General features: G+C 53.2%; 1 protein-coding gene across 1 annotated transcript; it reads left to right on the plus strand.

The window, feature by feature from the left end:
- Positions 1-5,586: 5,586 nt before the first annotated feature.
- LOC136995952 (olfactory receptor 14A16-like) lies at positions 5,587-6,546 on the plus strand. Its single transcript, XM_067316948.1, has one exon. It carries the CDS (start codon positions 5,587-5,589, stop codon positions 6,544-6,546), a length of 960 nt encoding a protein of 319 aa, XP_067173049.1.
- The last annotated feature ends 6,496 nt before the right edge of the window (positions 6,547-13,042 follow it).

Here is a 13,042-nt window from a genome sequence, read left to right on the forward strand (position 1 = left end):
AGGGTGAGTACAGTGGGATGGACAAAGTATCCTGGCAGCCTCAAACAAAGAGAAGCAAAATAAAGAAAAGGCAGAACTGGCAGACTACCCACGTTGGAGAGAGCAGTATGATCAACGGAGTGCCCAGGGACTGCAAATATTTTAAAACAATCCAAAAAATGGCATTTCTGCTCTTGGCCAAGTGACTAGAGCCAGATGTGCCCAGACTTGCTCACAGGGGAGAGCTCCAGGGGGACTTCTGATTTACTCTGCCTCTAATAGCATGGCCAAGAATATGATTTGGTAGTGATAGAACACGATTTGCTAGTCGAAATTTTAATTAAAGCATTAGGACTCATGCTCAAGCACACCAATGTGGGGGACATTGGCTTTTCATTGGCTTCCGTGGCTGCAGGATGAAGCCTGCGTTTGGTCTGAAAGAGAAAAGATTGGGACTGAATGTCCTGAGGGTGGCTATAAACTGATGCTTTCCCTGCTCTTCTGTGATACTTCCTCTGGTCACACCTCAGTCTGCCCTGAACTCTATTTTTCTCCTTGCATAATAGATCAGGACTATGGAGATAGAGCTGAGTCCAGGGCAAGACCACGCTGACAATCTGGGCAGCCTGGGGAGCCCCCTGAGAAAGGAAATGTGTGCACGAGACCTCACAGCAAAGGCCTGGATAAACCAAGTGACAGTGACCCTCCTGAGATGCCAAGGATCCCAAGCCCCAAGCGATGGGGCTTCATACGGCCTCCTCTGCTCATGCCAGGGGCTCATGACACATCTCACAGAGTAAGATAAATGTGTGTGGGAGAGGTGGAGAAAGAAAGCAGAAATGAATCAAAAGAGGGAGAATTCGGGCCTGCAGTCCCACCAGTAAACATCTCCAAATACAGGTGGATTTACCCCCTCTCTGGCAAGGCTGTTTCTTCCATGACCATAGTACCTGGGGGAAGGAGGGTCTTTTCCTGACACCTCTTGTGGGATGAAGGGCAGCAGGATTTGAGAGACTCCTTCCAGCCAAGGGGGAGTTGCTGGGCACTCAGGCAAAGATTTCAGCCTGGGACCTTCAAGTCCTGGGTGGCTGAAGACTACAGGATGCCTCCAAAGCGTGGCTCACAAGGGACCTGAGTCACATCACAGCCACCACTGAAGCACCCTCAGAAGCAGATCCCATAACATCTCATCTGAATGCGACCTGCAGTATTTCCCTACCTTTCTCTGGGCACCTAAAACTTTCTTTTTAGCTCCTCAGCCCTGGGGAGCAGCCTCAGCTCCTGGAGTGGTGGGGAAGGCACCAGTGACTGCCAGCCCTGCCACTACACCCAGAATTTCTTTGTATTGAACTAAACCAAGTCCCCAGGGTGCTCCCTGCAGCTGACTGGATGGGCACAGGTGGGACCTGGCCCTTCCTCTTCCTCCAAAGCATGTTGCTTGAGGAAGTGCTGGAAGAAGAGGCCTTGTGGGATCCTCATGGCACTGCTCTGCCTGGGGCTGTGATAATGCCCTGCAGTTCCTAGGCCAGGTGCTTGTGGACAAGCAGGCAGCAGTGCTTATGGGAGTCCATCAGGAGGATGCCCTCCAGATGGGCAGGGAGATCTCAGTCTCTTGTCAGGCTGTAGGAGAGCAGCTGGTCACTCAGAGGACTGGGGGGAGGAGGGACAGGTCCCATGGCTCGTGAGGTGAAGGTGCTGATGGGTGCCCAGAGCCAGGGCACTGCTACCTCCTAGGCCCTCTGCCAGCTCCTGGGAAGCCACTGCAGAAGCAAGCCAGTCCCAGAGCACAACCTTCCCCACGTTCCTGGGAGCCACTGACAGGGTCACTTCTGTGTGAGAACATGATCAGGAGCAGGGCCATGGCTGGGGTTTGTGCTTGTCAGGTCACTTCTGCCTGAGTACCTGATAGGCCAGCAGCAGGCACATGACTGGGGTAGGTGCTTTTGAGATCCCTTCTGCCTGAGTGCTGATAGGCCAGCAGCAGGCACATGGCTTCGATTCTGCTTGTGAGGTCACTTATTCCTCTGCAGCTGACAGGCCAACAGGAGGCTCTTGGCTCATGTAGGTTCTTGTGATGCCACCAGAGTCTCTGGTGGTGATAGGCCAGAAACAAGCACATGGCTGGTATGTTCATTGTGAGGTCACTGCTGCCTGGGTACCTGATAGGCCAAAAGTGGGGACAAGGCTCTGATGCTGATTGTGAGGTCACTTCCTTCTCCATAAATTATGTGTCATCAGCAGGCTCTCCGTTGCCGTAGGTTCAGGTAAAGTCACCCCTGTCTCTGCTGCTGATAGGCCAGAATCGCGTTTATGGCTTCAGTGTAGATTGTGAGGCCGTTTCTGCCTGAGTCCCAGATAGGCCAGCAGCAGTTTCTATTTTTATGTCATTGCATCAAGTGCCTGCACTGAACTACAACAGCTATTTGTAACACTGGGGTCTTCTTCTGTCTCAGCTTCCTAGTGAGTGGGGTTCTAGTTGTAGTGGGCATCTAGTGTCCTTTCAGCTGGCCAAGGAAATATCCCACTTGGCCCCCACCTGATGCTCCAGAAGGATGTGGGTCTCACAGGTACTCCATCAGAGCAAGAAGACACTGGCACATGCCTGGGACCACCTCTGTCTCTTCAACTGTCACCAGGTGTTTGTGTGTGAGCAACTGGCTCCCCACCCTCCATCTCCAGTGATTACAATGGGAGTTTAGACAAGGAGCTCACACGCAGACCTCTATGTTGTGCCCACTTCAGTTTTGGCAAGGGGAAGTCCCACCTTCTGTGTGTTTGTGGAGTTCACAGGAGGGATCTGCATCCCACTGCATCCCAGGGGATATCAGGGGCTTCAAAACGGGCATGAGATGGCCAAATTGACTCATCTGAATCAACACCTGAACCATGTGTCCATGAGCTTCCTTGTCCTCTTCTAGGTGTCCTGCCTAGTTAAGACGTGGGAATATGGATTTCCAAAGTGGGACACTTCCACCTCTCGTAGATAACCATCCTCTGATGAAACAAGTGACAATGCTGTAACTGGTCTCTCTGCATTGTTTAGAGAGGGACCAAAGGTGATTATTTTGTTTTATCTCAGTGAACATTTCCCAGGAGGAGGCAACACAAGGGACAGAGAAATTCAGGACTTCAGCTGGGCCACTATTACCAAGTGGGGCCAGGCTCCTGGGATGGTAGGAGCTCATGGCAACCTGACAGCACTGCCCAAAGACAGCTGTGTGCAGGAGCAGCTCCTCTGCAAAGAGCAGCAGGGCTGTGGGCGCTGCCTGCTGCTGCTGACATGAGATGAGGCACGACAGCGAGAAGTGAAAGGCAGTGTGGAATGGGAGGATGGCTGACAGTTCATTGTGGAAGAAATCTTCACAGCCCTGAACATGGTAAGTCTCTGGCCGCGGGGCAATGCTACTGAGGTTCCTGGAGGGCTCTTCTCAACCTATTCCATCCCATCACTCATAAGTTTTCTACAGATAGCTCTCCCAGCTTCTCCAGTGTTGGGGAGGAGGAGATGCTTCAGAGCAGGGATTCCCTGCCACACCGTCACAGGGACAGGGCATGCTGCTGCCTTCTCCCAAGGACAGCTGCAGGGCTGTGAAGCTGGGACGTGCACACAGGTCTGCCCAGGGCTGTGATTCAGAGCCGTGTCCCTGCACCACAGAGGAAGGTGAAAAAAGGGTACTTGAAAGGGAAAGAACTTTCCTTGCAGGGCTTTCAGTTTCCTAATTTGGGCAGGGAGGAAAAAGGAAAGAGTTTGCAGGTTTGTCAAGGGCCTGGGACTCACAAACCTTCACTCTCAGAGCTCAATAGGTCCTTGAGAAAGCTCAGCAAACCCCTTCAACCCCACCTCTACCTACAGGAACACCAGCATCACCTTCATGGCTTGCTCAGGGTTTATGTGACTTGCTCCTTAGGACCTGCAAGCACAGAGATGCCCCTGCCCAGGTCTCAGTGCTGGAAGGTTTCTGCAGGGCAGACCTGAGCACACAGAGGGTGGGACAGAGTCTGTGAGCACCGATAGAGAAGCGATGTTGGGACAGAGAAAGCTGCAGGCAGCAGGGACAGCTCCTGGTAGGAAAAATGGGCAGGGAAGGAGAGGGAATTGCTAACAGAAAAATCACGGGCTGATGGATTTGGGCAAGTCATGGTCAGTCCCTGCAATGCAGACACCTTCCTCTGAGCAAGCTCCCCTTGTGTCTCCTCTCCCACCCAGCAGAGCCTCTGCCCTGACAGCCACAGGGTCCAGGGCATGAGCTGCCTCCTCTGCAGCCAGACCTCGAGCAGAGGAGAGGGGCCTCTCTCCTGCCTCGGGCCCAGTTTGCGCTGCCCGACAAAGGGGCTGAGAGCGACTACCCTGCAAATGTCCCCGTCGGCAAGGAGACATGCCCAGCTGGGTAAGGTGAGGGCTTTCCAGAGTGCCCGTCTGTCTCTCTCTCCTTGCCTCCCTTGGCAGCAGGATCATGGGGTTGCTCCTTGTTACCCCTCCTGTCCTTGCTGCTCCTGTTCTTCTCTTGGGCTCCCTGGGGTTGGTGGGTTTTCAACTGCAGTTCAGACATTGATGCTGCAAGTTGTGGAACAGAGGGGTCTGCAAGGTGATGAGGTTCCCCCAGCCCCCTTCTAACATGTGCAGCTCCAGGAAATGCAGTCTGTGCGGCTGGGAAATGAGCTGACTGTCCCTTAGGGAGAGCCCATTTCCAGTCCTAACGGTCCTTTGATTGTTTCCCTGCGGTGTCCTGCTGGGCTGCAAGTGCCCTCCAGAAAGGCACTGCTGTCTCATAGCACCTCTGTGATACCTGAGAGATAAATGAAGAAGGTGCAGAGCTGCTGAGAGTATGGAGCTGGTGGTGGGAGGCTGTATATGGGCATTGGAAAAGAGCCCTGTGTGTCCTTGGCTGGAAGGACAGTGTGGAGAGGCCTCTCGGGTGCCTGGAGAAAGGGTGAGAAATTTGGAGATCTGCACTTTGAAACGGGACTCGTCTGCTCTCAGCAGGGGCTGGTTTCTTTTTAGGGCAACATATGAGAGTGATCATCCCCCAGCTCCAAGGTGTGCGAGCAAATGACAGCTGGGAACAAGGCTAATAGACAGACAAGCTGTCCTCACTCTGCACCAAGGGACAGGGAATCCATTTTTCTCAGGATTCACAGCAGAAATGCTGAGAATTGCTGCCTTTGAGGAACATTCCCCAGTGGTGACAGGGGCATCTCAAAGAAAATTAAAAAATCCCCCAAACTCTGTTCCTCAAACCTCATTCTTTAGAATTGGGAGTGAAGACGGGGAAAAGCCCTTCCACAAGGTGAGTGGATTTCACCTGACAGAAATTGAGAATGTCTGAGCTAGTCACTCGCATTCCCCTATACCCACTGCTTTACAGCAGGACTGACTCCTCTGGAGCTCATGGGCAGAGGTCCCTACTCCTCACAGCACACTCAGCCAGAGCAAAGTGGAGCTCAAGCAAGGGAGGTGCACAAAGATCCTCTCCGTAAAGAGAGAGGCAAAGTGGGGGGTTGCATGAGAACTGGAACATTTCGGGATTTTTTTTACTTGAAAAGTCTCTCCTAACTTCTCAATGTCTTTTCTTCTTTCGACAGTCCCCCATGCATGGAGATAGCAAAATGTCCAACAGCAGCTCCCTCACTGAGTTTCTCCTCCTGGCATTCGCGGACACATGGGAGCTGCAGCTCTTGCACTTCTCGCTCTTCCTGGGCATCTACCTGGCTGCCCTCCTGGGCAATGGCCTCATCATCACAGCCATAGCCTGCGACCACCACCTCCACACCCCCATGTACTTCTTCCTCCTCAACCTCTCCCTCCTTGACCTTGGCACCATCTCCACCACTGTCCCCAAATCCGTCGCCAATTCCCTCTGGAACACCAGGGCCATTTCCTACTTGGGCTGTGCTGCCCAGGTCTTCCTATTTTTCTTCTTGTTAGGAGGAGAGTATTCTCTTCTCACAGTCATGTCCTATGACCGCTACGTTGCCATCTGCAAACCCCTGCACTACGGGACCATCATGGGCAGCAGAGCTTGTGTCAAAATGGCAGCAGCTGCCTGGGCCAGTGGTTTTCTCAATGCTCTCCTGCACACTGGGAATACCTTTTCAATACCACTCTGCAAAGGCAATGTCGTGGACCAATTCTTCTGTGAAATCCCCCAGATCCTCAAGCTCTCCTGCTCAGACTCCTACCTCAGGGAAGTTGGGCTTAGTGTGGTTAGTCTTTGTTTAGTCTTTGGGTGTTTCGTCTTCATTGTGGTGTCCTATGTGCAGATCTTCACTGCTGTGCTGAGGATCCCCTCTGAGCAGGGACGACACAAAGCCTTTTCCATGTGCCTCCCTCACCTGGCCGTGGTCTCCCTGTTTGTCATCACTGCTGTGTTTGCCTACCTGAAGCCCCCCTCCCTCTCCTCCCCAGCTCTGGATCTGGTGGTGGCTGTTCTGTACTCGGTGGTGCCTCCAGCAGTGAACCCCCTCATCTACAGCATGAGGAACAAGGAGCTCAAAGATGCACTGAAGAGAGTGGTTTCATGGACATTTTTCAGCAGTGGTAACATTGCCTTTGCTCTCCACAAATGACTCCCACTGTATCTCATACCAGGACTGTGCATTGTTTGTTCACTGTATTTTTATTATTACTCATTATTATTATTATTATTATTATTATTATTATTATTATTTGTTGTTGTTGTTGTTGTTGTTGTTGTTGTTGTCATGTTGTTGCACAAATGCTTGGGTTCATTCCACCTTTACTGAGACTGCTCTGTCTCACCTGGTGCCTATATAAAATTGTGTCTAATTAATAATAACTCTTTCAGAGCTCCCTCCCTCACAGTATCTCTGTAATAAAGTAGCTTCTACCCAGTGTAGTACCTGAAGGCTGCGCTTTTCTTCCAAAGCTGGTGCCAAGAAATTGCACCCCAGAGGGGCCTGCTGCACAGGGTTCTCCATGGGTTTAGAAGCACAAAGTTCGTAATCATGTTGTGATTTCTTACAGACCAAGGGCTGGATATAGGACTCACCCATTGGTGTCCAGTGACAGTGGAGATGACCAATTGTCACTGATGTACATACTGAGGGTTGTCCCATATGTTAAGGCCCAGTGTCAGATGCCCGTCCTCCTGGAAGGGGAAGCTGGAGGTGCCTGGAGAGCACAGGGCATTTCCTAGGAGAGCGTGTGCTGGAGTGAACTTCACAAAGGGAGAGGTCCTCCAAGGTGGAGTCACTTAAAGGTAAAGCACTAAACTTAGGTATCTGCAGGCAAAGGAGGACTCTGCAATCCCAGCAGAGGCAGTGAGGAGCCAGTTAGCAGCAGGAAGGGAAACTTCAGAGTGACTCATGTCATTGCCGATGAAATATCAGGGGCAGGATCTAGAAGTACAAGTAAACACTACTAGTACCCTTGGAAATGCACCATAGTCCCTCCAAGTACCTGCCACATCTGCAGTCCCTTTAGGGATTAGAGGCCATAATCCCCATTTGGTTGGATCTGCCTCCTGCCCTGGCCAGCATGGCCAGTGCAGAGTGACCCCGTGGCCCTGTGGCCCCACAGCCTGCTTGCTGTGCAGAGCAGCTCAGGGTCCTGCAGCAGAAGAGGGGAGGGGGTGTGGGAATGGCCAGTGCGATCAGAGGAGGGATTGGGAGAGATGAGAAGGAAGTGGAACTGGGCTTGAAATTGTCTTGGAGAGAAATATGCTGACATTTAATCCAAGGCAATATTCAGAGTGTGGGCACACTAAAGTGAGCTCATGGTGCAGAGCCAGAAGTCCTTGCTGTCCTAGCTCTCCACATGGCCTGGGAAGTGCCTGAAGAAGGATTGATGCTCCCCACCCTCCCAGCTCATAGCGCCATCATCCCTTCTGATTGGTGGCACCAAAAGGAAAGCTGGGACCCTTTGTCAGAGCTTGCAGTGAAGGAAGAGAGAAGAATTTGAAAAGCTTCACTTTGAAATGGAACCCCTCCCCTCTCAGTTCCATCTCGTTTCTTTCTTAAAGTAATTTGTGAGTGTGATTGTCCTTTAGCTGGGAGAGTTGCGAATGCAGGGCAGAGAGGGGCAAGACTCATGGACAGACCAGATCCCCTGACTCCGTACAAAGTCACCATGAGCCCTTTTTCCTCTCGGGGGGCACAAGTGCTCATGCTGAGAGCAACTGAAATGCCAAAGATTTCTACGCCATCCAAGAAGGCTCCCAGGGTGTGATGGAGGCATCTGAAAACTAAAGAAATAGAGAAACAGACCCCTCCACTGCAGCCCATTTTCTGGAGGAAATCACTGTTTACATGTTCACAGCCTGTCCACAAGACAGGTGGGTGTAATCTGCTGCACGATGTGCACCTCAGAGCTAGTCACTTCCCAGTGCCACTACAGTGCCTGGAGAAAGAGGGAAGATGGTAAACTGACATGAGGACAGGGTCCATCTCATTGGGACAGAGGTGTCTGGAAAGGGTCGGATCAGCCCCTGCCTTCACTGCCCTGCTTCTCTCCCTTGGCAGAGTGGGAGCTGGTGTGATTGATCCAGAAACAGACACTTCTGTTGAGGAGGGCAAGGTTGGGAGAGATGAATCCCTCACAAGGACCTTCTCTTTCGGAGTCAGATCTTCTCTTTCGGAGTCAGCTGCCATGAGTGCTGTATTGGTCTCTCACAAGGATAAAAAGAGACTATTGCCCCTGAGTCACTGGACATAATCTCCTTCACTCAGCTCATGGTGCCCATCCCCAGGGATGCCCACCAAATGCACAGGGCAGTCCGACATCTCCATTTGCACCCCCCAGCAGAGCAGGGCTGACTCCTGTGGAGCCCATGGGCAGAGGCCCCCGTGCTGCACAGCATCCTCAGCACAAACCAGAGATCAGGAAAGGGAGGTGAGCAAGGTAAAGGAGAGAGGCAATGTGGGGGTGCTATGAGGAGTGGAATGACTTTTGCTCAGAGAAGCCTGTTCTAACTTATCAATGCCATCTCCACTGTCCTCTTTGGACAGTGCCCTGAACCCCAACCACACGGGAAGGTGTTGAGGTGTCCTTGGGCTTGCAGGGTTTCCTGGGGGACACCAAGGACATGAAGGTGCCAGGGAGTTTAGTGGTGTCACTGAAGTCCATGGGGAGGAGGCAGGCAGGTGTGCAGGTTTGTTAGGGCCTGCAGGAAATGACAAAGCCCAGCCAGGAGCATTGAGGGCCTGGATGGACAAAAGAGGGAGAGGAGGTCAAGGTGACTTGGCTGGGATCATGATCGTGAGGGTGTTTCTGTCACAGTGGGAAGGCCCATCGGTGAAGATGGCCAAGGCTTGTCTGCCCCTCACACTGTCATCCTGTGTTGTTCATCCATGTGAGCACCAAAGGCACTGACCAGGGAGACCTGCAAAGCATCAAGCACAACTACCAGGCTCTGGGGGCGATGACTGGGGGATCTGGGACCCAGGTGGTTTTCTTTTCAATCTTGCTGGTGAGGGCGAAGGGTTTGAGGAGGTCGGGACAGATCCTGTGGGTGACCAACTGGTTGCAGAGCTGGTGTCAGCAAAAGGGTTTTGGTTTTATGACCATGGGGCCCTCTGCTTGGAAGACATTGGATCAGGCTGAACAAGCACAACAAGAGCATCTTTGCTGACAGCCTGGCAAACCTGGTAAGGGGAGTGTTACACTGGGAACGAGAGGAGGGAGAGGATGACCAACAGTCAAGTGAGGAAGTGGTGGACCAGGTTGTCAAGGAAAGGGTGCAGAGTGGCATAAACAGTCAGGACCCTGTAATCCACAAAGCAGGGCTGAAGGGGGCCCACCCCAAGCGGATCCTCATAAACAAGGACGTGCCTACAGGAAAGCATTACAGGGGAAGCTCCCATAGCCTTCCTGAGAAATGAGCATGGCTGGTGCCTCTCTGAAGTGCCCGGACACTGATGCCTGCAGCATGGGGAGCAAACACGAGGCATGAGAGGTCTGTGTGCTGCTGCAGAGTTATGATCTCATTGGCATCCCAGAGATGTGGTGGGATCGCTCAGAGGACTGGAGTGCTGTGAGGGATGGACACAGGCTCTTTAGGAAGGACAGGCGGGCAAGGCGAGGAGGGGGAGTTGCCCTTCATGTGGGAGAGCAGCTCAAATGAAGGCAGCTCTGCTTGGGATGGATGATGAGCCAACTGAGAGCCTATGGGTCAGGGCCAGTGGGCAGAGCAACATGGGTGACATTGCGCTGGGGGTCAGCTACAGCCACCTGATCAGGAAAAAACAGCAGATGAGGCCTTCTTCAGACAACTGGAAGAAGCCTCACATTTGTAAGCCCTGGTCCTCGTGAGTGGGGACCTTAAGCACCCCAAGACTGGCTGGAGGGACAACACAGCAGGGACAAGCCATCCAGGAGGTTTCTGGAGTACATTGACCACAACAGCCTGACACAGGTGATCGAGGAGCTGACAAGGAAAGGAGGTCTGCTGGCCATAAAGTTCACAGGTGTGAGCTTTGTCTCCTTGAGAGACAAGCCAGAGGAGCCACCTCCAGCTCCAGGTGATCCAAGAGCAGGACTGCAGGTGGCCAGATGTCATGAAATTCAGCAGAAATGACCATCTGTAGCCTTGGGTGTGACAGAAAAGCAGGTTTCCTTGTTCTAGGAGGAAACTGCTTGGAAGCAGTTCTTCTAGTCATCACCCCTGCTAGAGTAAGGAAAAGCGCGTTGGTGCCCATTGGCCTCCAAGGCAGTTGTGCCTGTGCTGCCCCACCTGATGTGCTCACCTGGTTGCCCAGTTGTGATGTCACACTCTCTGATGTCACAGTTGCTGGTGACCACTGGAGGAGATGGTCAGGCTCTGACAGGCTCAGCTGTCTGCCTTCCCCCACCTTTCAAGTCACACTTGCCCTTTGGGGCTTCCCCAGCTGCCAGGTGTATTGGGGGAAAACCCTACCTGACTTGAGATTGAAGGAGACTGCATGATCCAGCCTCTGGTATGGAAAGAAATCTGAAGAAACCAAAGTCCCCGTTATCTGGAGACGTCAGCCCCTGTGAAGGTAGCTGTAAGTAGCACAGATGGTTGGAAAGGGGAAGTCTCGATGTAGGAGATACCCGTAGCTCTTTGAGATTGGAGGGCATTTTCATATTTTCAGCATGCTTGGAAGGTGAAGTTCTGTTCCCAGTCCTCCTGGGACACATTCCATGGGGCTGCAGTCTGGGGCAGCAGTGGTTTTCCTGTTGGAAACATCCCAATTTTTGCAGAAGAAATGTCTCACCTAGAAACCCAGAGTGGCTTCAGCTCTCACCCAGCAGCATCTCTAAGCTGGCAGAGGAGGTGGCCCTGGATAGTATTTATAAATCATGGCCTCACTGAGGTACAGATGTGCTACTCACAGGTGCAGATAATCTCCCCAACCCCAGAACCCACTGCTTTGGGTCCTCACCATCTCTTGCAGCCTCCCCCACCTGCTACCTTCCCCTGGAAGACACACATCAAATACCTGAGCCTGGCACAGGCACACAAGGCCGTGGGAGAGGAAAAATGCTGCCATTCAGCTACTCAGTGTGAACAGCAGTGTGGGAGCACAGAGCCGTGTGCTTGCAGGGCAAATGCAGGTCTCCTGGGAAAGGCACCAGGACATGGAGGGTGCAGGAGAGAAGAGCCCAGGGTGTTCCCTGTGTTGCATGGAGACACTGGGGAAGCTGCCCCATGGCCATCGTCCCGCACCAGCCCCTCACATCACCCCTTTCCAGCACTGGCTGCTCACCCCAGCTGTGGGGTGCTCCATGGCCAGCTCCATCCTCCTGCAGGTCTCCATATCCTGACACAGGAGAAAAGGCCAGTCTTGCACAGCCTCTCTTCTGCACCACACCCCGGCAGATCCCAGAGCATGGTGTCTGCTAAAACCCACATGGGGCACAGCCTGGGCTGGGCAGGGGCTGGGTGCTCAGATACCCCATACTCCGGGGGATCATTTAATAGTCATTTAATAATAACCCAGCCCTTTTCATGTCTGAGGTCTCTTGTGCTGGCTCACGCTCAGCCCACTCCTGAAAGGCTCCAGTGCAGCCCTAGAGGAGCTGGAGCTGCCTCAGGCCCCAGGGCAGTCTGGCGGCATGAGTGTTTGACATGGGCACAGCAGCAGTGGTGCTGGGAGCTGGGGAGGAGCAGGGAAATTGGGGCAAAGACTGCACTGCTGGGGCACTGGGCAGGAGATGCCTCTGTAGCTGGCCAGGCTCCAGGTTTGGGGTGGATGTCAGCTCGAGGGTAGGAGCGCTGGGATTTTCATGGGCTTCAGTGCAGCTGTGACTGCGATGAAGGCAAGTGGGCAGACCCAGGCACACACAACTGCAAAGGCTGCAGGTGGAAAAGACAGTGTGGGGGTGGTGAAGGACCTCCCTTACCTCCCCATGGGGAAGAGAGTCCCCAGGAGATGCTGGACTCCACTTTGGCTGATGGGAGGGGAGCACAGGGCAGGGGGAAGAGGCAGACGGAGCCTCTTGGGGTGTGTGAGGGAGTTTCCCAAAGCCCAGGTCTCAGCCAGGGCTCAGCTTTGGACCTTCCCCCTGACTCTCTCCCATCCGGGCTCATTCTGCCCTGCCCTAGGTGCTCTCATCCCTGTGCCAGCTGTGCCAGAGCAGAGGCTGAGGAGCAAGAATTCGTGGAATCACAGAGGAGTTTTGGTGGGAAGGGACCTCTGGAGGTCTCCAGTCCAACCTCCTGCACAAAGCAGGTCTGGTTGGAGCCCTCCAGTCTTGTCTGCCCATCACTGGACTGTGCCTGACCCCAGTTACCATCCCCAAACCTGCTCTGCTCTTCTTGTCCAGGCAGTGTGGGACAACACCTCTCGTCAGTGGTTCCCTGCCCTGCCTGCCTTGCCGGCACCCTCAGCTCCCACCTCCACTTCCCGCACGGAGCAGTCCCACTCCTGGTGCTCCCAACAACATACTCCATACTCTTTGTAGCAGGAACCCTGTCACAAATGGTGCATAAACAGTTGAGCTGTGACACAGAAAAAAGTGTTGTCATAACTATGCATCATAAAATCAGGCCTAAGTGTCTGGCTTGCTTTTTCACCCAGATAAGACTTTCTGTGCCCTGTTCCCTGGATAGGGGTCCAAATCCAAAGCTCCCCTTACACC

This window comes from Apteryx mantelli, unplaced genomic scaffold (genome assembly GCF_036417845.1).
Source record: "Apteryx mantelli isolate bAptMan1 unplaced genomic scaffold, bAptMan1.hap1 HAP1_SCAFFOLD_20, whole genome shotgun sequence".
Classification (NCBI taxonomy): domain Eukaryota; kingdom Metazoa; phylum Chordata; class Aves; order Apterygiformes; family Apterygidae; genus Apteryx; species Apteryx mantelli.

Excerpts from the sequence above, each read along its gene's own strand:
- LOC136995952 (XM_067316948.1), top strand. The coding sequence starts at position 5,587 with ATGTCCAACAGCAGCTCCCTCACTGAGTTTCTCCTCCTGGCATTCGCG.